Genomic DNA, 27,289 nt, shown 5'->3' with positions numbered 1-27,289 from the left:
GCTGGATCTGGACAGCTGTGTGACTGACTGCATCTCCGCTGAGGAGCACATTCTTTCACTTTCCTGCCCGGCTCAACTGTCTGGGTACACCGAGAGCCGTTTGCTTGTCTGGAGAATGCCGGACTTGTGAACAAATGTGTGTGTGGGTGTGCGTGAGTGTGTGTGTGCGCGCGTACAGGTCTGTAATGTATGTGCATTGTCCATGTCTCCCTCTCTCACTTGCTGAAACATATCCGTCCAAATTTGACAGCGCGGGGGCAGACAGCCATGTTGCAGAATTTCTGATCATTTAAATGTTCAGAGTCCTGGTTGAATAGCAGAGGTGTTAAAAAAAAAGAAGAAAAAAAAAAACGAGAGACACATAAAGGGGAAGACAGAGAGCATCCCTCTGCATGCCTCCACATCACATAAGGGACTACCTGCCACTTTCTTGTGAAAAATAATGCTCACTTGTCAATCTTCCAAGAGCCAGTCAGATAGCCGCCGGTCCCACGGAGACCTATTGAGGTGTAAGCTTTGTTTCATCTCGGGTACGCCTCAGAGGAGATCAGGACTGTATCTACGAAACGCTTCCAAAATACAGGGTAGGAAAAAAAAAAGAAGCACGCCATGGGCTGATGCGCTATCTTGCTTTAGCATGGAAAACAAGATATTTCCTCATTTGCTTGAACGGAAAGAGAGAACCAAATCAGGGAGCTGGAGGTGAAGAGAAACCAAGACAACCGACAGTATGCATGAAAAACATTTTTCCTCATCAGGAGTTATGATGTATTTTTCAAACCTAAATAATATGGCATTTTTGTTTGCCAGTTACTGCTAATTCAAGTAAAACATTCTTTGAACTTCTGTTCAGCAGCACTTTATTTCCCCTAAACCTTTTCAAAAATTAGATTTATCACCGCCTTCATTACTTAAGTTACTGTCTGGGGATAAATCGACCAGCATATGTTTATGTACACAAAGGTACTGCATTCTTCCAGAAAAAGCAATTCTCTGTAGTCCATAGCACAAACTATAAAGGTGTCAAGTGATTTATCTATGCGGCAATGCAAATAAAGAAAAACATACCCGGCAGCTTGAGGACGAGAATCTGCATCTGTCCACGCAAACGTCTCCAAGTCATTTTGAAATAAACTTCTTATTAGAATTTCATGATGCGTAGCACTGAAGCAAGCAAAAGAAATCTCACTTGTATTACAGAACTTTTCCACCGTAAAGGCTTTGTAAATTTTTTTTAAAGTAAAGTAAAGAACTAATAACAATGCTCTTAACAAGCCCCGAGTGCCTCCAGCCTCCAACGACAGCGCTGAAAGAGATTCTGTCCCGAGGATCCCCCGAGTCGTCTTAAATGAGGAGGCTTCATATCAGTGTATCTCATGCGAAGAGCGAGATTGAATGTTTTGCAAATTATTCACAGGGATTATAAATCACGGCAATGTCAGTGTTTCCAGTGATGGGAGAGGATGTCGCCTCATTCCTTAATACAAATGACATGGAAAACAACAGCTGCAGCAATAAAACGCTCTGCCATGAAAGAAGGATAAATAAATGTAGAAATGAGAAAAAGCCGGGAACTCGTCATTAAGCATGTCAGCGAACATCTCAATGTCATCTCAATGACTCCGATGCCTGTTTGATTGTTGTTTGCATGTTTCAGTCTTGTATATTCAATTGTCTAATTCATTTATCCATTTCATGTCTTCTTCATGTTTATCTTATTTGATTTCGATTGTTATCGTTTCCACGTCTGTGAAGCACTTTCTCGCCGTCTAGAGAAGCCTTGTGGTGACGAGAGACGTGATGTGAATGAGTGTGATTTCAGAATCTTCATATTGGTCAGTCAACAAAATGTACTGCGGTATACGACAGCTTTCCATTCCTCAAGCATCCAGGTGTCATAAAGTGACGCATTTTAATAAAGAGCGTATTCCCTGAAACACTCAGAAAGACATATTGGCTCAACTTGCTGGCAGATGGAAGATTATTAATGTTCAATAAAAGTTTTAGAAAGGATTCTAGGTCCTCTATGGCTTTAACTTTCTCAGTATGAACACATTATTTTTTTCTCGTGTTCTCTGTTATGCAGCAAATCAAACTACTGTGTGCACATCTGCATGACAGGCTAACAGTAAATGTATTTGTAGTCGGGGTAATGTGAAATGTTTTGGTGTCAGCACAGCTTGCTTGAACCACCATTTACTGGAGCACACTCAAACTGTACACAAGAAGTGAACGTGGTCCCTGACACGTTGCACATTTGTGTGTAGAAATAGGATTTAAAGTTCCGCAACTTGTTACAAGTCACAAAATCACAAAGAAGCTTACCCGAAATCATTCCCAGATTGTGTCTGTTTCCTCTAAATAACCATAACTCTATGAAACATGAGACTTAGATAGTTTACAGTGTTCACTGAGTTAATGAGTAGTAGGGTCTCCTTCTCCTCCACTTCTTTACTCTGTAACTTGTTATGTTCCATTAATGGCACTTCACCACATTAGCTTCACTTCCGGGGGCGGCTGACACTCTTCAAGAAGGACCAAAGACCGGAGAAGAGGGGAGTGAGACTGGCCTCCGTTGAACCGTGAGAGTCATATCTACAGCCCATGTATTCTTATTTTCCCTGGACTTCATAATCTTTGAAATGACTATAAATGGACACCATGATAAGTAGCGTTCAAATGTAATCACAGGACAAAAGTGCTGACCGCTGTGACTCCCACCAGACTATATTTCTAATCTTAACCAAAACCAAAATGCGGCTTTATAATTTTAACAAATATGTACATACACTGGGACCTTCAAGTTTGAATCAGTACATACAAACTTCAAGAATGACATTTGAACGCATATATACTGTGGCTAATGAATGACTGATGAGGGATGATGTTCTCCAACAGTCACTCCCTCCCAAGGCCAGTGTCACTCTGTATTTTACTTTGTCATTATGCAAGGCAGCGGCGGAGATGGTTTCTCCACTAAGGCCAGGTGAAGACGTGTGGTGGCTGCTGCTAATGAAGGTGAAACACAATGACACTTCATTTCCACATTAGCCACCCCCTTTCCCCTCCTCACATTACTCTGTGTGACCCGATCCGCCTCATTTATCTGTGTCATGCGCCGCCTCCCAAACACAAGTGCACATGCACAGTCCTTTAGTAATATATTTATAAAAACTGGCTATATTCTTTAGCCAGCCCCGTGAAGTCAAATTATTAAAGATGTCTTTCTGATGACTTTCTGTGGGATCTTAAAAACAGCATAACCTTTGTTCGAAGTCAAGATTATTCCAAAAGTCTTGCCCTCATTGTTATTCGTGGCCTGTTCTATTTGTCTTGAAGACAGGTTTAATGACTTGTGTAAACAAAAGCTGCTCCGAGTATTCACATATTGACAAATCTCAATTGAAAAATTCTGGCTTTATTGTTGTATCAATATTTATATTGTCCACGTATGAGCATTAAAGAAGTGAGAAGAATTAATATCGAATAGTGCCTGCAGGTCGCCATCAGTGGAAGAGTTTTGAAATTTCTTTTCCTTTCAAAAAGGACGCTGCTTCCCCTTCTTTGTTTTGTGTCGGGCAGTTGGTATCCTTTAAGTTGCATTACTGCCTTCCACTGGGTGTAATCATCTAGCGTGATCCTATCGTAGCCAAGTAAATAGTCTGGCAGATTTTAAACAGGTCCCTTTTCTCCCCTTCGCTGTGTCCGCATCATCTGTCACCTCCATTATCTTGACCTGTCCTCGTCCCTGTAGTGCTGCAATCAAAGCCCTTCTTTCTGCCTCATTCTTCCTGCTTGAAATCCGGATGTGTTCTACTCTCTCCTTTTCATGACACTGACTGTACTGTAACCAGTAAGATTGATACTGGTGTACTATCCAAGATGCTCCGACCGATTCTGCTGATGATTACTTGTTCCTTTGTGTCTTCTTTTTGTTTTACTATCCCAACACAGGGACACGTGTGCTAGGACACATGTGAGTGAAATGAATTATCAACCCACTCACATCACAAATTAGAAAGCATTTAAAACATCTGGATGTTTTTCTATACTGGCTCCAAATATATACAAAGTGATCTTAATCCGAACCCAAGTTAGGTCATCGTGGGAAGGCCAAAGTGCAGGGACACTTTTACAAAGATAAAGTACTAAAGGTTTTCATAAAAACAGTAGATGAGTGCTTTCTCTGGAGATCCACTATGACCAGTTCAAGCGCTCCAGGAATGAGTTGTTGGAGCACCCTGTCACCTGCTCGCACTGTTACAAGATTAATTTCCTAATCCCTGCTAATGCTCTCACTTGCAAACATTTTTAAGTGGCCAGCACACGGCATGGCTGTTCTAATATTCATTGACTACTGTCAACGCTTTCTAAATGATGTAATGGATTCTCCAAATTGACTCAGAGCGGACTACTGGTACCATGTACACGATATTATAAAGGCCGGAGAATTAAGCATGGAGTATGTGACCCCAATTAGCGCTTATCTCCATTTCTTCGAGCACTGCAATTCCGTGAGGCGGATTTTAAACGATCATTGTCAGTCAGTAAGAGACGTCAAGGAACTTTGAGAATGACACTATCTCCTTCCGTCAACTTTATCTTGAGAGATTTGGCTTACTCGTAATAAAAAGTCCTTTTTGTATGCAGAGAAATGTGGTGTTACTATGAAAGGATAAGTCAGCAGTTTCTTTTACTGAGTTGTGTTGCTGCTGAGGGTGTTGATTGGATGCAAAGGTGAAAATCTAAGATGCTGTAAAAAAACTAACAAACCAATATGTATTCATGAGGTTAATTACAGGAAGGGCTAAAATGATACCTTTTCATTATCTTGCTCACTGTCAAATAGCAACTAGCACTGAAAGGTGTCAGATTACAAATCACAGCCAATTATGAAGATAATACAAGTCAGTGCTTTTTCTTAGGTTGGCAGGTTTGGTCGGTTATTGAACTGTTGTTCTTTACAGGTATACTAAATAGTTTTGAGGATACTGTCTTTTATTTACTGTTTCTTGCTTTCACTGTGAATATGCTTGCATTAAGTGTATAAAGATAAAGTGAGTTGTGGGGACAGCTGTTGTGTATCGGTGATTACACAGTAATTCGTAGTACTAACCATCAACTGCAGACCATTTCTCACTAGTGGCTACCAGGAAAGAAAGAAAAATAACAGCAATGACAGTACTGAAATCCTTTGTACAACCGGTACAATTATATCTTGTTTGGTTGTTATATTGTGTGTTGTGATTTAAGATATCAGGGATAGCAATAACAAAAAATAAATGAATAAATGGCAAAGTAAATTGGACATATTTGTTAAATAAAGTTAAAATTCACCAAACAGTAAATTAAATGCTAAATTGTTATTCTCCAACATTTTTTTTTTTTTTACAGCAATCTGATTTCTTGCAGGTGCAAAATAAAGCCATTAATCATATCACATCTTCATTGAGAGTTCACATTTGAAGGTAAATGAAACACTGATTGCTCACTGATTTACTATTGTGTTCCCCAGTTGGTGTTGTTATATCACTTTCAGCCAACAAGTGGCTTGTAAACGAGTTTATGCCCAGAATCCCCAACAAGAGCAGCATTTCAATGCTGTATAATCACCTTGCTTATTATTCAGAGTAGTCTATCTACTGTTGATTAATGCCTTGGAGCAAATGTGTACAGAAGGTCCGGTTAATCTGCAGCGCTGTTTTAATGAAGTGGACCTTAGTTTTTGTCCATTTGCCTTCGTTTTTTGGCCCACCATCCTCGCACTTTCACATTTGCCACTATGTATTGATCATGGCAGAGCAAGAAGAAATTCAGCAGAGAAGGAATTTTTTGTTAACTCAACTGCTTTTTTTCCTTCCCGTCTTTCTTCCGTCGCATTGAGAGTGAGAAATCCTCTGAGGGTTTTATCATGCAGCGGCGACAGTGGGCACCCTTGTCAGCCGCCCTGACCCCAGCGGACCTCTGCCAGTATCGACCAAGTGACCCAGTGTACTGTTAAGGGAAAACATTTCCTGCAATCGCGGCGAGGTCCCTGAGTAGAGAGGGTGGAGGCGGCAATGTGACTGACACCGGGTGACAAACACTTTGAACTCAGACAACAGGAAATTAATGCAGGGAGCGCAGCTCCAGGCACAACACATTGCATGCGGCGCTCTTAAATTGACACGTCTGTCCAGATGACACATGCTGATACCGCGGCTGCGGCCTCGGTTCAACTTGTGATTCTCTGCATCTAGTTGTCTTCCGGTGCTGCTGGCACATTGGCCACATAAAAACAGACCCTGCAGATACCGAAGGTGCCCTGCAAATACTAATGAAAGTGGCTTAGTGTTTCCAACGCACAGTAGATCTCAACATGGGATCAGCAGCTCTACAAACTTAATGCAAAAGCTGCGTTGGCTGTTGTGCGATGAAATGGCCCCATTAAAGCACAGATTGCAATCAGCCAGTTAACAGTCCATGCCCATCAGTCATTACTTTAAAACCAAAACACCCTTCAGTGTGGGTAGTGACAGCATCTGGTTTTTGGCCTCTGGAATTTAGGTGCTTAACCTTGCATGCCTGCTGGGCTAATAAGCTAAATGCCAATATTTTCCCCTATGTCCATTCGCAATTAACCTCTTCAAAATGACCCACACCTTTTATATGAATCTTTCATTTCTAACTTAGTTGATCACACAACTGCACAATTCAAAGCACAAAAAAAAGCCTACCGACAGTCCTTCCAAGTAGCTACTGAAGATCTGATTTCACTGATCTGCCAGCCACAGCTGTCAGCTATAACATTAAAGTGAGTCGTAATGTGGCTCCTACCTGATAACACCTTCAAGCTGAACAGCCCCCGATGTACCCGAGACAAAAACAACCATCCAACATCTGTTGGGATCCCTCTGGCTCTGCTTTATAATGCAGTTGAGCAGTCCATGTGCAGGGAGGAAATACTGTAGGTCCCCACAAGACAGACAGCACAATGAGTTTTTACCACAATGATTGCACTGCACTATAGGCTTTTGCATCCAGTTGCAAAGTCAGGCCACAGCCCGTCATTAAAATGCCATCCCAGGGAGGACATCCGCTGTGGCGGCAGGACTTGTGCTGTACATAAAGGGTGAAACTAATCAATCAGGCGGCAGCGGCTCCATAATCCATTACACTCAGCGTTATTGAAATACATTCAAATTAAAAGTCTATTTCCAGGGCCATTGCTAGAACTTGTAATGGGCCCCATTCATAGCGCTGAGTGTCAATACTATGATTGTCAGAAATAAGCTCAAAGCAATTTGCCCTTCCGTATTAACAGAGAAATGTCTGGCTAGGTGGAAGTGAGTTTAACATTAGACCATTTCAACATTTAAATCTATTTTTGATTGCTGGAGATATGAAACCCCTGCTCAGATAATATTAATTGCTTGTCCTCCTCTTTTGAGTCAACATAATGCGTTTCCCATCTTATCTGCATTGTGGTCCATTGAATCCTAGATGTGATTTACATGATTGGCCAGACATCTTATTGATATATGTATGACATCAGACATAAGACGTATGAAGTGGTTGATTGAAGTGGATTGATTTTAGGGATTGCGCCGGACGACGAAACGGTTGCACTGCATTGTAGCTCTTTTCTATAGCAACACTGCACCACTTCCAAAAGGTCATATTTTCAGGATGATTCGGCATATGATACAAGAACTGCGTTGGATTCAGGCTCATGCTAACCTCACATGCCTTGGTTTTAGAAGATCGTCTGTTTTTCTATAACTACACAATTGGTTTAATTGAGTTAATTTAATTGACTTTCAGGTAAATCTATATTTACAAATAGTCAAGTGACAGAGGGATGCTGTTGGCTGATACTGCAGGCCATGAAATTAACTGTTGATGTGAATAAAAAAGGGATATGATTCCTTGATATGCATTCTCATTTTAATAAAAATGAAATCAGATTAGAGCTCACCGAACTTCACTCATGCTATATTGAAAGTGACCTGCAGTTCAGTAGACATTAAATTATACAGCATACAGTATACTTCTTTGTTTTCTCAGATGGATCTGTCCATCCCTGCTTCACTGCTTTTGGTGTGAATGCATTTGAGCATGTGAACAAAGTGATTATTCCATTAATTAAAACAAACCTGAATCCAAGTTATTTCATAACCGGGTGGAACACATTTACATGCTGCATCTGCCTGTTTAGGAAGGTCTTTCAGTTTCACTTTCACCCGAGAAGAGAAGTGGATCAAGCTTCATATTTCAGAGTCATAACAAAGAGGTGGTAAAGAGGTCCATGACAACACAAAGGCACCGGAAGCAATATGACAAAGATTGACGTGAAAAAGCAGAGGAAAGTTCTTTGAGCTGTAGTCTTGCTCACTGTTGCCGGGACCCTGTGAGACCACTTGGCCAGGATTACCATAGCAAGGTTCCTCCTGCAAAAGCCCCCTGAATCCTAATGAGAAACATTCCAACAGAGACACTCATAAAATATTGTATATCTTGTCTTCTTTTCACTTTTGCCACCAGCAAGGAAACTCTAGATCAATATTCAGTCGTACTGCACAGCTGTATTCAAGGTTTCAACTGTTTTCCCTCTTCCCATCAATTATAAACAATACTGGGCCCATTGGCGTCTATATGGATCTCATTTATGTCCCACTGTGAATGCTCGTGGTTTGCACGTGAGGGAGCTTAATGCTTTGATCTCATGGCCAATGTCCAATCAATAGATCGCGATGCCTTAATAATTTTAAATAGAAAGTAAAATGCATCAAGTATAAAGTTTTGCACAAAGATTGCTCCAACAATTAAGAGTTTACAAGTTTATGTTTTCATTTACTTTAGCGTGCACTTAAAATTCCTTTGAGCAAATCATTCATGTTTTATTTCTCCCACATGAGAGCAGGTTCTAGCTGTCATTGGTTTTCTTTTATTAGACGAAAATGCATTGCAGCAACCAGAGGAAATTGGAAGTGTCTCCTTTTGCAAGTGAATGATTTCTTTCTGTTCTAAAGATAGACGAAATGGTGGCGAAAAGCTTCTGGTCAGAACTTTATATGCTTTGCATTCACATAATCTCCATCTGATTGTGAGTTGTATTGAATCTTTTTATGAATAATTGAAACGTCACATGGTGTAATGACGGCTGTCAGTGTAGAGGGGGATCAGGCAGAGCCTCAGCATTTTGCTCCGTGTCTTTGATCGGAGAAAAGGCTGCTGACATTGATTACTGATCCTTTGATTTTCCAAAGGACAGTCTCTCTTTTCATCTATACCGCAACAGAAAGAACAATATCTACCTGAGAGGAAAAGTAACTTTCTGTTGTGTCTGATAGATATCTGCATTTAAACAAAACTAAGATTGCTGCTACACTTAATTTTAGGAGTCAAAGTGCATTTTCTCAATTTGCTGAACTAAAAAAATAAGAAAAATCAGAAGTTCTTGCTGAATGGAGACGTAGATGCTGTGTGATACTGAAGCATAGTGGATTAGTTGTCACGTGTCTAAGCATACAGTAGGTCCTCGGTAAGTTTCCTCTATTTTTCTACGGATTCTTGCACACGGCAGGAGACCCCGTAGTTATTGCTCGAGGCTTCCCTCCAGCGAGTTTATCAGACAGGCCCTCATTGCTGGGAAGGAACAGAACAAAGTAAAGAATGCATGCATGCTGCCTATTTAGTGAGAAGCAATGCGATAACTCGTAGCATTACGTCGGCAAGTGGGCTGTCACAGGGCCATTTGATATTTCTGAGGCGTGATGATCCGTACACATTAGTCAGAAATATCGGACTAGAATAGAACGAGTGTCTGCGTGTAGGTGCAACTTATTTGTGTTCGTCCTTTGAAATTCTCGACAGCCGCTCATCCGATCAACTTCACACTTGCTTAGAGGCAAAGTGAGCCGGAGCTCTTCGAATACAGGACACATTTATTACTAGTATGTTGTGTTCAAATACACAGACAGACATAAACTGACCGAAGGCAATCATTTAACAGATTCATCTCGACTATCTCTAAAAATGAATGCTATGTTATGAAGGTTACTACATTTTCTAAATATTTCTGCTTTGTTCTTAAACAAAGAGGACAGGACAGCCATGTGAATCACGGTGTGTGCATGTGTATTAGCAGCAAGATCAAATCATATTTCATCTTGCTGGATAAATAACACTTTTGTTTTGTGTGTGTGTGGGTTAACCGCAACCGGCACTGAATAGATTGTACCGAAATCAATGACAATGTTTTTTGCGTGCTGCATTTCTTTTGATGTCCATTGAGTATTGCGATGGCGTTGCGGGCGATAAGGGCTGCCTGAGACACAGTAGCTCTTTGGAAAATAAAGTCCTGGGAAGAATGGATAGCCTGGGCTTTAATGAGCAAATAATGCATTGATGCATATTCATTATATGTCGGTGCAATAAAGAATCGTACATTATATACATTTATTCTATGCTGTATCTGGGTTCTGCCTATAATCCCTCGTTTGAACACACAAAGGATGAGGCAATGGAGGAAGCTGAAATGTGAAGGTGTTTTCAATTCGTTTTGTCTTTTCAAATAAAAGATTTAATACCAACAGTCCTCTAGAATACTTGCCTGTGCCAGAGGTCCCTAAGCGCTCACAGTCCCTCTATTTACCCTTGAGTAGTTAAGACTTAAATTATGCATTTGTATACTGACACTTCAAAGTGTACATGTCTACATGCACAACGTGCAATAGTCTGTTAATCTTGCATGCTATTTCAGGATCGAACCATCCTGGTATTTTTGTTGGGATGTGTCTTTTTCAGATTAAAAAGGCTTCTGCAGGTCTCACCTTCAAACCCAGTCAGAAGAATTAGCTGTACCCCCTTGAGGTAAATTAGAACTCTGTACACTGCCTGTGAACGGTTTATTTCATCTCTTTTTTTCGGAGCCAGTCACTCTCATTCCTTTTTCATTTGAAATCCTGCATCTGGTAATTTCATAATTATGGGAGGGAATTATAAGGAAGGCAGCTGGAGCTGCAGGTTAATTGGATTTTTCACCTCGACGAAACTGGATCTAAGTCGCCCATGGGCCGCAAAGCTGCACATTTGAAGTTGGGGACAGTACAAAAGAGGCTGGGGAAAGAAAAGAATGAGCCGTTGAAGGGTCCCCTTTGACCACAAGAGTTTGGAAAGTTACTTTTGCGCTGCCAGTTACTGTTTGTGGCTTGAGAGGTTTCCCTTTGCTCGTTCACGATCACTTTCATCCACGTTGATGGCATCTATAATTGGCGCTGTGTTCCATTCACAGGACTCATTGCAGAAGTTGCTTTTGCAGCCACTATTGATTCTCAGGAATACCAAAGGAAGATTTGAAATTTAACTTCTTACATTTGACTTTGAACAAATACCGGAATGTAGCCCTGAATAGACAACTAATCCACCTCTATGAATTTGAATCAATTACTGGACTTTGAATGTTTGAATGTAAATGTTTTATTTTTTGACGTGGGATGTAGACTAAAAATTATTATCTAATTAAAGTTGGCAAATATGGTCACAGCTGATCTTGATGATAAACCTCTTCGTGACTGTAGTACAAAATACTTTAGAAAAATATTTTTCTGCCGTAGGGGATCCAAAATATATGCAAACACGTATGAAATATTCAATCAACAGGGAAAAACCTCATATTTCATTCAATTGCATCATATAGTATCTTAACGAAATCCCTTCCTTAGTCCTTAAAATTCAACAATTCTGATTCAACAATCACAAAATACCCCTGTTTGTCCACATATGAAGTCTCACGCCTCTGTTTGGTCAACAATACATTCATCTTTGGACGTTTCACCGCGATTCTGCTGACAGCATTCTTTACCTTGGTTTGCCGGGGGCGGTCCGCTCCTCTGTGGGAGCAGCCGAGCTCTCGGCCCCTCGGCTCCTGGCCTACTTCTGAATCAATGTTTGACAAAGGGCGAGTCTCTCCCCGAGCAGAAGACGGGGAATTAGAAAAGGCTCTTGCCTGGTGATGAGGCCTCGCGCAAAGCTAGAGGGTGCCGAGTCCACAGACAAATAGCGGCCCTTAATAAGGAAAATAAACCTGCTCACCGGCCACGTTTGTCCTCGTCTTAGGTCACAGTGTTAGAGGGGTGAAGAAATGGCTGAGAATTATTATTAGTCTATATTTGTGGATAGTGACTGCGTATTATTGGTGTAGAATTGTTACATTTTGCTGTTAATGTGGACTTCACATTAGAATCCTGCACCGAAGAGCTTTTTTCCCCAATGACAGTAAAACAGAAAATGAAGTGACTATTGTGATTTACGCTCTATGGAACAATGGACAGAGACAAATTATGATACATACTTTTCAACAATATTTTTCTATGCTCTTTCAAGACAGGTCCAAATGAAGTGTCTCTTTATAATTTCTTTAGTTTCAATTTACAGAATAACCAAACATTTTTTAGCATTTGCAATTAAAAGGTGTATATTGAAAATTAAATAGCATATTCCAACTTTTGGACTCTCACACGCAGATAAAATGGTGCTCAGTTGAGTAGCGATTCAGAGTAAAAATCAATATAACTTTTCCCTCATTACTATGCACGTCATTATGTCTGCCATTTGAAGAGTCAACAATCACTTCAACACCTGATTCCTAACTGACTTTCAAGGGGTCTGTACAGGAGATCACAAAAAAAAAGATAATTCTTCTCTGACAATTTGTACCCAGATAATTGCGCCTAATGTCACGTAATTGTGGAAAAAGTCAAAACAACACGCAGCCCACGCAGCATTATGTGCACCGGCTCGGAAATAAAGTGCATTTCTGCTCAGTTCTGAGTAATTTCCTTCAATGCCAAATGGCAAACAGTGCAATTTCCAGCTACCCCGCTGAGTAGCTGTCAGTCCGCCTCAACTGGTGTTAAATTAAAAGGATTTGTAAATTAGCATTACCTGAAGGCATACACCGTACAAGAAGTGACTGTGCGCTTCATCTGGAGGCATTAATTAGTGCAAATACGTGTCATATTCCAATATATGAGGTGTAATATATATTTCTACAACCGCAACCAAGTGTAACATTGACCCCTTGTTAGTTGCGTGGACACATTTCCACTCCCACAGAGGCATTGAAGCGAACATCTCACAAGATTTCTGTCGTGCCGGGTTTGTTAATGGTGCCAGGACTACTGCTCGTTCAATAATATACTAAGTGGACAATGCTGTGAACCAGTGTCGTTTCCCAACCTTTATTAGTGTTACAACCACACAGAGGAACATTTACAAAGCAATTTTCCTACCTGAGTTTCTCATCTTTGAATCACATGGACAGATTTGGCTTCTCTAACACATACGGTGAAATGAGCTCTCTCTACTCTGCAGCGCTTGTATAAAAAGCAGAACAATAAGCAATAAATGCCCCAGAAAATAATTCACCATTTTTACCTCTAAAGGTGCTGTGGACTTACTTATAACCTGAGTCAAAAGCGTCTTTTGTCCATAGCAAAATAATTGAACCTCTTTTTTAGTTTTTCTCAAATAGTACTTAAAACACAAACCATTAAAAAGCAACTGGCATTTGACAAAACTTCTCACATTTATTTTATTTGTTATACAAGTGTTGAACTTTACATCAGTCTTAAGTGATGAACCTGGTAGGTAACAGGTTTACATAAAAAACATGAGCTACAGTACATCATGTATACCAGTGCTGGAAAATATTCACACATTTCCCATTTATTTTTTGGATTAGATTTTTAATAAATAAAATGTCCAAACCCAGGCGGAAGAACTACATTTATGATAGAAACTTTTTTGTCAAAAGCCCATCACTCTGCCGTGACTGTTTAAAAGATCTATTCCATTCAGATTTACACACGGAAATGTGCAATGCATGAACCGCTATAACTGGGAATTTGCATTCCCATCCTATTGAAGCTGATGCCACTTTGGCAAAATCATATAGACATATATTCAAAATGCGCGACCAATGGAACTCAGTAAGCAAAAAACACTGTTCACGAGTGGAAGAAAGTGATAACGCATCAATTTGTTGAATCCTCCTTTCTTTTCATAAACCTTTACGTTCAAACACACTATTATGAAAGAAGTGTTGAACCATAAACACACTGTATAACATATGTGCAACTCCTACACATAATAATTTTTCAAACGTTAAATTTTGAATTAAAAGGTTTCTTCATATTAACGTCTTCCCAGGATTTTTTATTTTACACTAGCAATACAACAAAATATATATTTTAGCCATTTTCCTTGACAACAGTTCATTGTACAGTTGAGAAAATATAAGGCCAGGGGCTTGATTGCTAGTGGTTATACAATCCAAACTTCAAGGTGGAGGAGTGACGCCGGGCAACCAGGAGCTTATGTTCCTTTTCTGACAGTCTGATCTGGAACATTTTAGTCCACATCCTGGTCCAGGGGGGTGTTTTGTTTACAATAATAATAATAATAATAATAGAAAACAGGCTTCAACAAGGATGTTGGAAAGTGTATGTACAACCTTTTGACCGAGAAATTGCTGATATGATGGAGCCAGTAATGTTTGTTTTTTTTGTCTTTTTTTGCCTTTTTTTTTTTTTTACATTTTTGTACCTTCAACCTTTCTAAACAGCAGCAGCACATTTAAATACATAGTTGGCTTGTCTCTTAAAATTGAAATTTTACTCTGCATTTTATGTACAGTCTCATTTAAACTTTGCACTGCCATCACTGTGCATCGAGTCCGTTGGTGTGCAGGGAAGGTAGGAGGATGTCTGAGGGGCGAGGAGATTGCAGCGCAGCTGGAGGAAAAGGGTTTGCAAATGGCTAGTGTGCATGACGGGGCTTCTTAGCTCTCTCCAAAAATAAAACGATCACTTATCTTCCATTCATTGGTGTGTCCTTCAAGAGGTCAGGGCTGCAAAAGGGCAATAGGAGTTTTTTGTGATGATTTAAATAGCCCAAAATTTAAAGGCTTGTCACCAACTGCATCTGTCCTTCCCGTACATCGCCTTCAGGGAAGCAGCCATCTTTAGCGATAGGAATAATGTAACCATCACTGCCCCCTCGGCCTATCTGGTAATAGGCTTGGAGCTGGTGGCCAGCCCCTAAGTTAGGCATGCTTTTGTAATAAACGTCCTCATTCTCACCCCCTTTGCAGGGGGACAGCTCCTCTACCACGTCGGGGCTGCTCTCAGGGTACGGAGAGTCCCTCAGATTAGGCATACTCGTGTACAAGGAGTCTCTGTTTGGGGACTGCAGACTATCATCGGGGTTGGTGGGTGTCAGTTGGCTGACAAAGGTTTCAACTCCCCCATCGGTCCTCACCTTCTTCTGGGGTGCGTACAGAAGCGAGTGAGTCCGCTCGGGGATCAGCGGCGCCTCCAGCTGCTGCTGATGGTGCAGCTCGAGGCCCACGGTGTCGCCCACGTGCACCAAAGAGGAGGCATCGGCCACGATGGCGTCGTCTTCGCTGCTGCTGCCGCCGACGACCACTGTCACCTTGGGCGGAGCCCGCTCCGTGTGGTGGTGACGGTGGTACAGCGGGGGCTGCTGATGGTGGGGTGGATGATGTAAGCTGTGGTGCTGCAGCTGCTGTTGTTGCTGCTGCTGCTGCTGCTGCTGCTGCTGTTGTTGTTGTTGTTGTTGTTGTTGCTGCTGTTGTTGCTGCTGCTGCTGCTGCTGCTGCTGATGGTGGTGGCTTTTGTTACAGGCACGCAGGTTGTTGTGTACTAGCTCAGAGATGATCATTTTCTCAAAGGCAGCATCGTCCAGGCTGAGGCCGCAGTCTACCACCTGCACGCTGTCGCCAAAATCCCCATTGCGGAGAGAGTAGCTATTGTTAAAGTTACCATTTAGCGGTAGAGTATCCATTGCACTTGTATCCCTCACCGCATTGTTCAGTGAGTGCCCTGGAAAGAGGGGGACATGTGAGGGGATGATACATTAGTTAACAGCAATGATACAAAGGAGAAAAAGTGAGTTTAATGCTGTTTAGGATGCGGTTTCAAATAGAAACTCAAATGAAACCAAGCCATGCTGTAAATGTGTTAGTTAGGCACCGTTATGTATATATATATATACATATACATACACATACATATATACTTGTATGTAGACACATATATACACATGTATACATATGTATATACATACATATAGACAGTGCCAGTCAAATGTTTGGACACATTTTATCATTTAATGAGAAAGTGCGTCCAAATGTTTGACTTGTACTGTACGTACATATATGTGCATGCATTATATGCAATAAGAAATCATTTTATTTTCTCACATGTACGTTTTGACTGCCGCTTTTACAAATGGCTTCATAATAAGCAGAACGTTGTGTGTTTTAGTGCGCCACAAATGTGACAACAAAACCAAAAAAAAGATCCCAAACAACATTAGACACATACTGGGAACACTATACTGGGAACACTATTCACCATCACAGCACACCGGGCAAAAGTAGATGTGCACGAAGCCATATGAAGCCATAAACGGGAAAGCTACAACACTCAAAGGTCGTCTAGCAACTAATAGGTTGGATGTGCCGAGGGAACGAAAAAGACAGAGATGGGAAAAGATGACAACGACAGAGAGGGGAAGTGTTCATGTATCAACATGGGGCAGCCATCTTTGTTCTCACTACAAGGGGAGCCCACAAGCAGCACTCCACCATCACCACACACAGCAGGTGAAAAGACTCACTTTAGACAACTCACATCATGTCTGTCTGCTCAGGCTATCTGGTCTAAGAGCAGCTGATGTACAAAAGAAAAAGTAAAATGATTTATTGTAACATGAAGAAGAATCACTCAAAAGAACAACAAAACGTAAAGCAAAAGTCTCAACTGCGAATTAGCGAGAGCAAGGGTTCAGCAAATGAAATGGAAAAAGCATTAAATAGCTTTTACTTTTGTAGATTAGCCTACAGCTGCTTTTTCAAAAGATTTTTTTTGTTCGTTTTAGTTTTTATTTGTGTTGGTACACTTTCTGTCCGTTAGTTGGCAGCCTGTGTACCCAAAGCTGTCAAAGGTCAGCGCTCGCCCGCAGCCCAGCACTCGGCATCCGTCACAGTGACAGTTCCCAGCGAGACCCCGGCCACTAGCAGAACAGCTCAAGAATAACACAGCCGCTGCAGAGGTCATGTTAGGAATTTCTCAGCGCATGGAGGTCATGGAAAACAGCAGAACTAAGGATAAATATTAGCCACGCCATGATTGAGAGAGGAGATAAGGGAAAAATGTGTTCTGCTATGACTAACACGCCTCCTTGAAGAACGCAGACGTAAAAAATTAAGGGGAAAACTAATAGAATATTTTACAGCAACGTTTGTCTTTGTCCCAAATTTATGGGGGAGCGATTTTGATCGTATAGGAGGCATGATAAAAGCGCCGCTCTCACAGAGCCTATTTAAAATGAAGATAAATGACAAGAAAGTCGTGGGAAAGAAATAGAAAAAAAAAAACTAACAGCTGCTGCCATGACATCCATGTGTTTGTGTCTGCAGGAGGCAATTTAGTGTCCGGACAGGTGCTGCCTGGAGAGGTGTGAGGGGAATACTACGGGACACTGAGAGTGCCGAATGCCACGGGAGAAAAGACATTTTGGGAGAAAAGAAAACAAAGGAGGAAAAATCTAGATATCTCTATAAATGCTTCTTTCTGCCAGAAAAAAATGACGCATTTTGGTCGAAAATCCCAAATCAAGCAGAGGAGATAAGCAAAGTAAAGGGCATTTGCAATAAAGCTTTTAAATCTGGAAGATTTCGTCAAATGATGAGATGAATCTTTTTATTTCTTTTCAGATTAGAGTAGAATTTGGGTGGATCATTTTTTGAACCACTTGCTCACTGAGTGTGTGTTAATGGCCTAAAGTAAACCAAGTGATAGTGCCGGGGTTTCGGTTGATTTTAATAAGCATGCTGAAAAGAATTTACATTTGATAGGCAAAGTTAAGAGTTACTCCCATACTTGTCTCTCTGAAGGTCACTAGAGGGAAGCGTAGGGGAAAAGCACAAAACATGACAAAAAGATGCCATTTCAATTTAACGATATAATAGCACACAAAACAGTTAAATGCTTAAATGGCATGTGCAATCGCGATATAGTAACTTTTAATTTGTTTTTCATACATCAGCTATTATCAGATATGTCTATACACAGACAATGTAATGCCACAGTTGCATTAAGCATAGATTTAGATCTCACTGCAACACTCTTCAATGGGAAAGCTCCCTCTAAAAAACACACAAAAAGTAACAAAGCACCTGACAAATTCAGGAGCATAAATTTTAATAGTCATGGAGTTGATACAACAGCTCCGGGTCGACACCACTGTTTACATTATCTCAAGGCAGAGCGTGTAGTATCTCTTGCCCCATCTTAATCATTATGTCCCCGCTCAGTGTGGATAAGAGAAATAGAAGAGGCCACAAAAAAATCTCTGCTCTACATGAAAACATGTGTGCGCAGTATGTACCGTATCGAGCATTGGGGAGACAATGATTCAGAAGGAAAGGCGATACTGCAGAACATCCTGCTTTTCATTTATAACAGACAAAGCGGGAGAGGAACAAAAGGAGGCAAAGAGAGAAGAAAAGCCTAAATGCTGGACAAAGTATTAAGTAAGCACACCTGGCGAGTTAAACACTGGAGCCGTGGGGGTGTTACACACGACTGTCTCTGCCAGTAAGGTGTTATAAGGGTTGTTAGTGCCTTGTGGTCGAAGAAGAGGATTTGTTAGTAGATAATTCCCGGTCATTCCTGGAGTGGCAAGACAGAAGAGGAGTTAAGTGTGACGCAGTCAGCCGACAGTGATTGAAAGTTTCATGAAAGAAAAAAAAAAAAAAAAGAAATCTGAAAAACTAGGCCGTTTATTTGGAAGTCAAGAATGCAGGTTTGAGAGAAAGAAACAAAAAAAAAAAAAAGCTACTTCTGCAAAAGCGTTTGCAGGTACTTCAGGACATTTAACAGCCATCAGCTACATTTCTTTCAACTATTCACCGTAATTCACAATGTAAGTTGCGGCATGTTTACCACCCATTCATTTAAAAAACATCTAAATACAAGACGTATTCCAGCTCAAATTTGGCCATATCCTAACAGACCTCTAGCTACTTTAAGTTCCCCCGCCCTGTCTTTTAGGGATCTGAGGTTTTTACACTGCCATTTATCACCTGTGTTAAATGCCAATCTGTCATGTTGGGAAGGCTCCAGGGAGGTTCTTAATGACAGGGAAGTGCTTCCAAGAGATAGAGCCCTCCTTTAGTGTACTGACACTCCAGGGTAACTAGGCTACTGCACCCGGGAGTGATCAATATCCAACCTTTACATTAACATCTCCAGGAAACGATACTGCAGGGAATTAAAAAAAAAAAAACTTAATTCTGTTTTGTTACAGCTTTATCGGCGAGTCAAAACATGCAATAAAACCCCGGGTTTCATGTTTTCCACGTGTGAGATGGCAGCAAAACAGAAAGCTGAGGCAAAGAAGGGCAGCAACAGTCGGTTGGAGGGTAGACAGAGGGAGGGGAGTCAAACCACCTCTGAGTAAACCCTCCCTTCCTTTGCATGCTTGGAAAGCCATTTCAGAGGCAGCAGAAAGCCTAACATCACACTAAGCACTCTGGGTCAGTCAGAGTTGAACATCATCTTCTCATCATCATGTTTGTGCTCAAGCTAAATAATAAATGGCAGTTTCCCCCCCCCCCCTCCCTACCACATAAATCCCCCTGTAAAGTAACAGAGGTCACCTTACATGCAAGGGGAACAAATTGCCTCTTTCTGCGTGTTAAGATTTTCCTGAAATAAAAGTTTTTTTTTTATCTATGTTTCCCCTGAGCTTGGTTATGAACTTTAGACAGCAGGCACTTAGGAAAGAAAAAAAAAAACTCCTCTAGTCTTGCCCCAATTTGAGAGTGACGTTAGCAGCCAGGATGACAGAGCGCAGACAATTTGACGAAGGATCTTTGTAATCCTTTGCTGGCAGAACAGGGAGCCTAGACTAAAGGTTTTCTTCTTCTTCTTTTTTTTTTTTTTTGCACTGGTCTGTCTTTTCAAACTCAGGGCATTTACGATTAGGATCGTCTACGGCGGTGCGAGATCATCGGCACTTACGGGAGGTATTTTTAGCTGGATAATGAAATGAAATGTGTGCATGTGTGTGCGTGTGGAGAGTTACGAGGTGTTAACTGACCTTGGTTAAGGGTGGAGGTGCTGTTGATGTCACCTGAGATAAAGGAGGACTCAGTTTGCTTTCTTACGGTGTCATTCCACATTCTTCTGATACGACTCTGCCAGGTCAACAAGGGACAGTCATTAGGACTTTAAACAAGCCCACTCACCTTTCATCAACTCAGTGATTTTCTATCTATCCGCTTCAGCCACAACACATCTAGACGTCTTGTCTACTAAGGACTGTTAACTTTTATCAATAGCGGGATAAAACAACTATTTTTTGGGGGTCTGTCTCTGCAACGCTCTTTAAACTGTGCGGTACTATTTCCCATGCACAAGATGTTAGTTAGAGAAAAAGATAAAAGCAAGTGCTTAAGTGAGCAGAGCAGAAGAAAGTCACTCATGCAGTACAACGGATGCTGCTCCAATAAGATCGACCTCCGAAGCCCAAAACGCACATCGTGCATTTTTTTTTGTCTCCGTCGTGCTAGTCGTGACACGAGTACGTGTTTGTGTGTCGTTGGACGACCGTGGGCTGACAACGGCGGCGTAACTGAGCGCTGCGCTGAGAGCGTGTGGCTGTGTGAAGTCGCTGGTGTACCTGCGTGCCGGAGGAGTAGCGCGCGCTGGTCCTTGTGCCGGAGGTCTTGGCAGAGCTGTGCGAGCTCTCGGTCGGCAGCCCTCCGCAGCAGTACGTGTGGCGGAAGCACTTGCTGTACTCTTTGCGGACCTGCGTGAGCAAACAGCCGGGTGTTTACCTTCGGCACGTCGTTGACTTTGCATATGACTTAGCAAAGATGTGGCATTGCTTGCTGCATTCCGCTGGAAAAAAGGTCCGTTCGGGAACGTTTCGCCTTGAAAGAGACGATCACTCGTCTTTGAGCTTTGCGGATGATGAGGAACTTACTTTTTTTTGGAGAAGGCAATGGAAGATGAAGATGAACATCCCCTGGAAGGTGTTGAATATGGTAAATAGGTATGCCATGACAATCGAGGCCTCGTTGATGAAGAAGAGACCAAAGGACCAGGTGAGACCCAGCAGACAGAGCAAAGCGAAGGCGCCCATGACCCAGGACCTGAAAGAGAGAGAAAGGAGACCAAAAAAACAAAAAAAAGGAGGACGAATCCAGCATGAGAGGCATTTAGTGATCTCACACGATGATGGGAGTGGCATTTGCAATCACCACAACTATGAAAAAATAGGGGGGAAAAAGCTGTAAACCAGGTGAGAGGACAAACAACAAACAACACCGATGCCATCCAGAATGAACCCTTTGTCTTTAAATCTCCTTGCTTTATGGTATACAAATAAAACTGCCTTGGCTTGCCTTGCCCGTCCACATCCCTCCATCCACACACACACACACACACACACACACACACACACACACACTTAATAACTGGAATGCAGCCCCTTCAAACAGACAAGAAGGATGCAACACCTTCATCTGGTTTTCTGTAAATAACTGATGTGTCAGAACACGATCAACAAGCACAGCGTGTTAAAAAATAAGCTAAAAAAAAAAAACTTTAGATACTGTTATATACTTAATATTTATCTAGTGATTGTGTTATCAGAGCACGAGGAGAACGAGGCAGATGTGGAAAGAGTTCAAGGGAGAAAAAGGAGATTCCCCGCCTGGTGTTTGAAGGTCCCGGGGAGCCTTCAGACACCCGGCAGCAGTCACAGGTCCGCGCTCAGACACACAACAACAACAGTGGATTTCCAGATGATGGACAAGGTGAAAATGACCAGTCGCATGGACAGTGGATGAGTAGCTTTGAAGCTGCAGTGTGGGAGAGTATGAACTAGTGGAGAAAATACAAAAAAAAAGAAAAAAGGAAGACAGAAATGGAAGAAGACAGAATAAACGAGGAGAGAAGATCGACTAGAGGGCTGAAGACGGGACTTCTGGGCAACATATCCTTACTTGATAAACCGTTTATTATCTTCATAGCTAGAGAGCATGATAAGCAGGAAGAGAGAAACACAATTAGATCAGAGCGCGTAACAGCGTGCGTTAGCAGGCATTCGAGTATGATATCGTCAACTTTGATCCAAGGGAAACCACGGGAGGCAAAGAGTCTGACAGAGTTGTATTTTTTTTTTTTACCGCTGATCATTCAATTACTAAAGTCAGAGCACATTGTCTGTGAACAAATTTGCATTCATGCTATTTAATGTGTGGGTGAAATAAATGATCTGAGGTACATTGCAGAAGCTTACCCAGGCAAATCTGTATTATAGTAGCCGTCACAAACGCGATAATTACTGGTGTGCACCGCAGAACAGAAAGAGGAAGAGAATGACAGCAGAAGAGAAAGGACAGTGTGCGTGTTAACTTTGCCTTCTCATGCAACATGCGATGACACTGCTGCAACAACAACTTTCAGATCAAACGTCAGCATAAAAAAACAACAACACAAACACAAACAAGAGAAACCCACAAGGAAACGGCAATTAATACGCCATGTCTTTCTACAGTGTAAGCATTAGAGGAAGGATTTCATTTCAGGTGTAAACGCATGTTGAGTGCCACCGTGTTCAGAACACGTAATCTGCTGTGGTTTCCTAAGTCTAAATAAGAGCTTTTTACTGGTCTTCCAGTTTTACCACAGTGCCGTGATGCTGCACACACACTTTACGGGGAAATTAAAAATAACAAACATTAGATGGAAACAGCAACACCGCTACACAGAGTGGTGTAAGTGAAATAGAATTGTCCAGAATAAAGTGGGGCTGTGCAACTGTGAAAATGGAGCAGGTCCTGATTTTATGCCTGCCTCAAAGAGAAGAATATGTTATTTTCGCTCAAAGTGCCAAAACCCAAAGCAAGTTCTTCAGATTTAGAAAGCCTTAGTTTGAAGGGGTTGGTGTGCGCGGTGGTCTGTGTGAGGTGGGAGGACCTTTTTTTTTTTTTTTCTTTCATAAAAAAGATTTGACATGTTCCAGCAGCGAACACACATGGTAACGGTTCCACTGTACCCCGCCCTAGCAGAGCTAACGGGCGCATAGTTAAGCTGCAGCCGTAGAGTGATGAGAGTGTGTGTCACGCCTGTGCAATTCTGTGGCTAGTGGCGGAGAGCAAAAAAAAAAACAACAACAAAAGGGCCAAATGATGACTCACAGACTGTATGTAGGCATCAAGTCTCATTAGCAAACTGTGCAATCTCCACCGCCGGATTCATTTCAGACAGAAAAATAAAAATGAACGTATTCTATTGTCACTTTCTCTAGTACGGCGCTGACATTTGCCTTGGGAGGTGGGGACGGTAAAGAATTTCCCTCATGAAATGTTTTAAAGTAAAACAAAAATGCATTACCTCAAGAGTAAAAGAGCCTTAGTTTTCCTTGGGCTGGTGGTAGAATTACACCAGTGTTAAATTGCTGATAATCAGGAGAACAGAAGGGTTCAGTATATGACCCTTTACTTACTTTATATTCTCCAGTCGGCTGGAGTCTGGTTTCAGGGTGGTAGAGTGCTTCACCATTTTGTACATGGTGATGACCAGGAAGATGAGATTGAGCTGTCGAAACAGAGTAATGACAGTGTTAATACATGAAGATGTATGACGCAAGATATGGCGGGCAGGGAGAAAAAAATAAAAAATCTGTTAATTTGTCCATAAGTTTTAAAAGAGGAGAGCCTTCAAATCTGTGCATGTCCACAGACTAATCCAATGAACATCTATCGTTCCAGCCGGGCCCAGCAGGGCCCAGACGGGGCCGACTGGCGCCAAATTTAGTGTCATTCTATATCAATAAGAGCATGGAAATGCATTAAAATCCATCCCAGAGAGAAAAAAAAAGAAAGACAGAAAGAAACAGCCACACAGCAGCAGTCTGGCAAAGTCAGAAGGGAATAAAATGTAGCAGGAGGAATGAGAAACCCTCTTGTTGTACTAAACAACTGCATATCATTTTGTGCACATAGTGAAATATTATAAGGTGTAACCAGCTACAAAAGGCTTGAGGGAACATGGTATATTTTGTTCGATTCTTGACGCAAAAAGAGGGGAAGGGAGAAGGAGATGGAGCTTGCTTGCTTGTTTTATTGTATTAAATATTAAGGGAGCCAGTGGCACATATCAGGTTGAGACAACGACCTGATTTGTGCTGTGTTTCAGAGCGCTTTTATTCCCTACCTTGAAAATCAATACCTTGATTTAGAGACACAAAGGCTGGATGGGCCAGCCAGGACCAAATCATTTTGCCTCAAAAACATTTATTTTGGGGTAAAGTAGTCTCTGACAGAGCATGTACATGCACTCACAGCAGAGGAACCAGACTGTGTTTGTACTGCAAGTTAGGTATGTATAAATAATGCCAAGGAATACCAAAGAAATGTACGTTTTGTGCCACCAATAGTGCATATGAAAGATTCAGAAACACAAAGAAATATAGCCAGTGTGTCAGTGGCACGTGAATACATTTGCAATAACCAAACACTGTATTTCACTGGCATCTTGTTAACAAAAGAGAAAAAAAAGTAGATGCTTTGCCAGTTTGAGAGCATGAAATAAATGAATGACCTTTGTGTGCTGGACCCAGACCGTTCACTCTTGAACATAAATTGTCCGTGTTCTGGAGCACCCTGCCATCAAAAGACTGCCTGTGATCGATACATCACCCCCTCCACATGCAATCAACTCACAGAGCTGCTCACAATAACCCAGCCGGGGTGAAGGGGGTGTGGGGCAAATCCCAGAGTTTGTGGTTCACAGACAGCGCTGGAACTATGTTTTGTTTCGCAGCTATCAGCCATCACTTCTATCAGCCGCCTGCATGAGTCAGACATCGGGGCGAGCAGACAGGAGGGCGAGGACTTTAGAAAAAAACCTTTCACACAGCCTGGAGTGGTGACATGGATCCAATGAGACAGAGGAGAGGGACACAGTACTTTAAAGTAACGCGGCAGCACGGCACATGTTCCCTTCCCCCCGCCGACATGCTCTCGCAGCCCTTCCTGGGGGGATCCCCTTGCTAGAGCCAAGTTGCCTTGCTTCTATCCTTCACTCTACCTTTGAATCATCACTGCAAGCCAACCATGCAGAAGCACCCGGCCACACTGGGACCGAGGAGAAAGCTTTTTTTTGTACCGAAGTGGGCCGTGTGTGTGTGTGTACACACTGAACTCTAAATGAACTGCTGGGGATAAAATATTAAAGGTGCAGATGGAGCTGTCCAGATGATAAGAACTGCTCCTGACGTGTCATGATCCAAGAGGCCTTGTGTAGAAGCTATCTCAAGCATACTAATGGCTCCCTCCCCACCACTCATTACTTCCATGTTCCCCCTGCATGGAGCTAATACCCCCAGTGCCCAGAGACAGGGAAACCTCTGCCAAAGAACAAGAATCTAAATGCCTTCCACCAAGCTTTTGTTTACAGTCAGCATTCAGGGCCTGTGTCAGCCAGGAGCAAAATAAATAAATAAACAAATGAATAAAAACAGGAAAAAATAAAAGGGATAATAAACAAAAGGATGAGGGGGAAAAGGCATGACCACCCTAGGTCAAAGCCGAGGTTTCTTTGGCACAAACGTGGCTTGGGTGGTGGCTTGGGGATCCAGACATGAGCCAAAGCAGCGCTGTTTTGTCGGCTTTTTTCTTTTGCCCATGTAGCTTTTCTCCTGCTCTCGCTCTCCCTCATTGACAAGGACAAAGCCAATTTGTAGAGGAACTAGGGTCACGACTGGCGCAGACAAACCTCGCCCTCCCCGCGTGCTCCCCTGAGACGCCCCTTTCCACAGTACTTTGTCTTTTTGAGTCAATTGTTGCACAGAATCAGAGGAGAAGCGTGCGAGGCTCCAGCCAGTGCTGCAAACACGTCATTGCTGTCACACTGCAGCTCTGCTGCAACGCACATTAGCTCCTCACAGGGTCACGATTCCGTCTCTCCGGTCATCACCGCCGGGATCCGGATCATCATTTTCACCGCAGACGCATTTTTCATGCAAATCATAATGGAAGCAGCAAAGGATTGGAAAACAACAAGGGCGCAATTTACGGGGGAAGAAAACATTTCCCTGTGTGGCTGACAGAACATTTGCTGAGACAGGAGGGAAGGTCCAGTTTTTTTTTTTTTTTCAAACCAATCTTAGCTTTCCCTCAATTATAAACAAATCCAAAAGAATGGCGAAGAAAGAAAGAAAATCAATGAAAGCAAAAGAAAAAAAAGACATTCGAACATTTATTCAAACACATTCCAATCCAACACAGGCCTCCATCAGTTCTGTGTACTTCGTCCTTCCCTTTTAAATACTGCATGGAGTGGCAATGTCTCTTTTTTTGACAAAACTGCGAAATGCAGCACAGTGAGCACATTCGTCCATTATCCGAACAGACAGACCGGCGCTACGTCTTCACCACTAGCGGTGTGCCAACGGTGTGCGCAGACCTGCTGGAATTTGAAACGGGTGACCCCCCCCGTCAGTGTCAGTTTGATGTTGAACAGAGGTCACTGCATCTGTAGATACAGTAGCGACCATTATGCTGGATAATGAACACAGTGCTGAACAAATAGCACCCGTCCTCCCCGCACAGCGGCAAGGCAAAGTTTGCAGAGCTTCCTTATCCCTTCGTGTGCATGAGGGCAAAGCTGCGGAGGGCTATGGGGAGGGGGGGGGGGGTATATCTGAGGAATACCACCTGCTATATTTATTTTTTGCGCAGGTAGGGAAGAATCCCTGAGGTCTCGTTCTTCTGAGCCTCTCTGATGGAGCGGCAGATAATAATGTCATGACCAGTAAATAATTGCACGGCTCAATGGGACATATGTCATTATGATATGCTATACGTCCTTCACCCCTGACGGTCCTTGACCAAACGGAGAAGTGCCTTTGCTTCTCTTCTTCTACCCAACACGGTCACGTGCTATTTACTGTAGGCTGAAAAACACACAGGAGGAGGAGGCTGTGGCGGAGGATTGGAAAAGGGAGCTACAGGACAGAAAGGTCATTTCTTTGTGTGTTTTTGTTCCTTCATATCATAAAAAAGTTGAAATGGAAGACCAGTGGGGGATGCTTTTCATGTGAAACGTCACGGGAATTGTGTGCAAGCGAGGTTAAAGTGGACCAACAAATCCAGATCCTTGTCAGGTGGTAAGCGGCAGAGAGAATCGTGTGATGCCTC

General features: G+C 42.2%; 1 protein-coding gene across 36 annotated transcripts in view; it reads right to left on the bottom strand.

Annotated features, from left to right (window-relative positions):
• The window catches only part of adgrl2a (adhesion G protein-coupled receptor L2a), a 153,461-nt gene that overhangs the window by 52,376 nt on the left and 73,796 nt on the right, over positions 1 to 27,289 (bottom strand). For 2 of the 36 annotated variants that reach the window (XM_078108316.1, XM_078108317.1), the window contains 9 exons: positions 23,593 to 23,684; positions 22,384 to 22,428; positions 22,088 to 22,114; positions 21,064 to 21,232; positions 20,758 to 20,886; positions 20,176 to 20,272; positions 18,615 to 18,743; positions 17,952 to 17,969; positions 13,208 to 15,887 (listed from right to left, as the gene is read on the bottom strand). In XM_078108316.1, coding sequence (XP_077964442.1) covers positions 14,944 to 15,887; positions 17,952 to 17,969; positions 18,615 to 18,743; positions 20,176 to 20,272; positions 20,758 to 20,886; positions 21,064 to 21,232; positions 22,088 to 22,114; positions 22,384 to 22,428; positions 23,593 to 23,684 — 1,650 coding nt within the window. In that variant the 3' untranslated portion in view covers positions 13,208 to 14,943. Of the gene's footprint in view, positions 1 to 13,207; positions 15,888 to 16,564; positions 16,740 to 17,917; positions 17,970 to 18,614; positions 18,744 to 20,175; positions 20,273 to 20,757; positions 20,887 to 21,063; positions 21,233 to 22,087; positions 22,115 to 22,383; positions 22,429 to 23,592; positions 23,685 to 27,289 lie in introns of those variants that run through there. The other 34 variants (XM_078108321.1, XM_078108352.1, XM_078108318.1 and 31 more) reach the window with 28 other exon arrangements.

The sequence above is a fragment of the Gasterosteus aculeatus genome, chromosome 8 (assembly GCF_964276395.1).
Source record: "Gasterosteus aculeatus chromosome 8, fGasAcu3.hap1.1, whole genome shotgun sequence".
NCBI classification, from domain to species: Eukaryota; Metazoa; Chordata; class Actinopteri; order Perciformes; family Gasterosteidae; genus Gasterosteus; species Gasterosteus aculeatus.
Note: the sequence above shows the minus strand (reverse complement) of the source record. Positions and strands in the feature narration are given on the sequence as shown.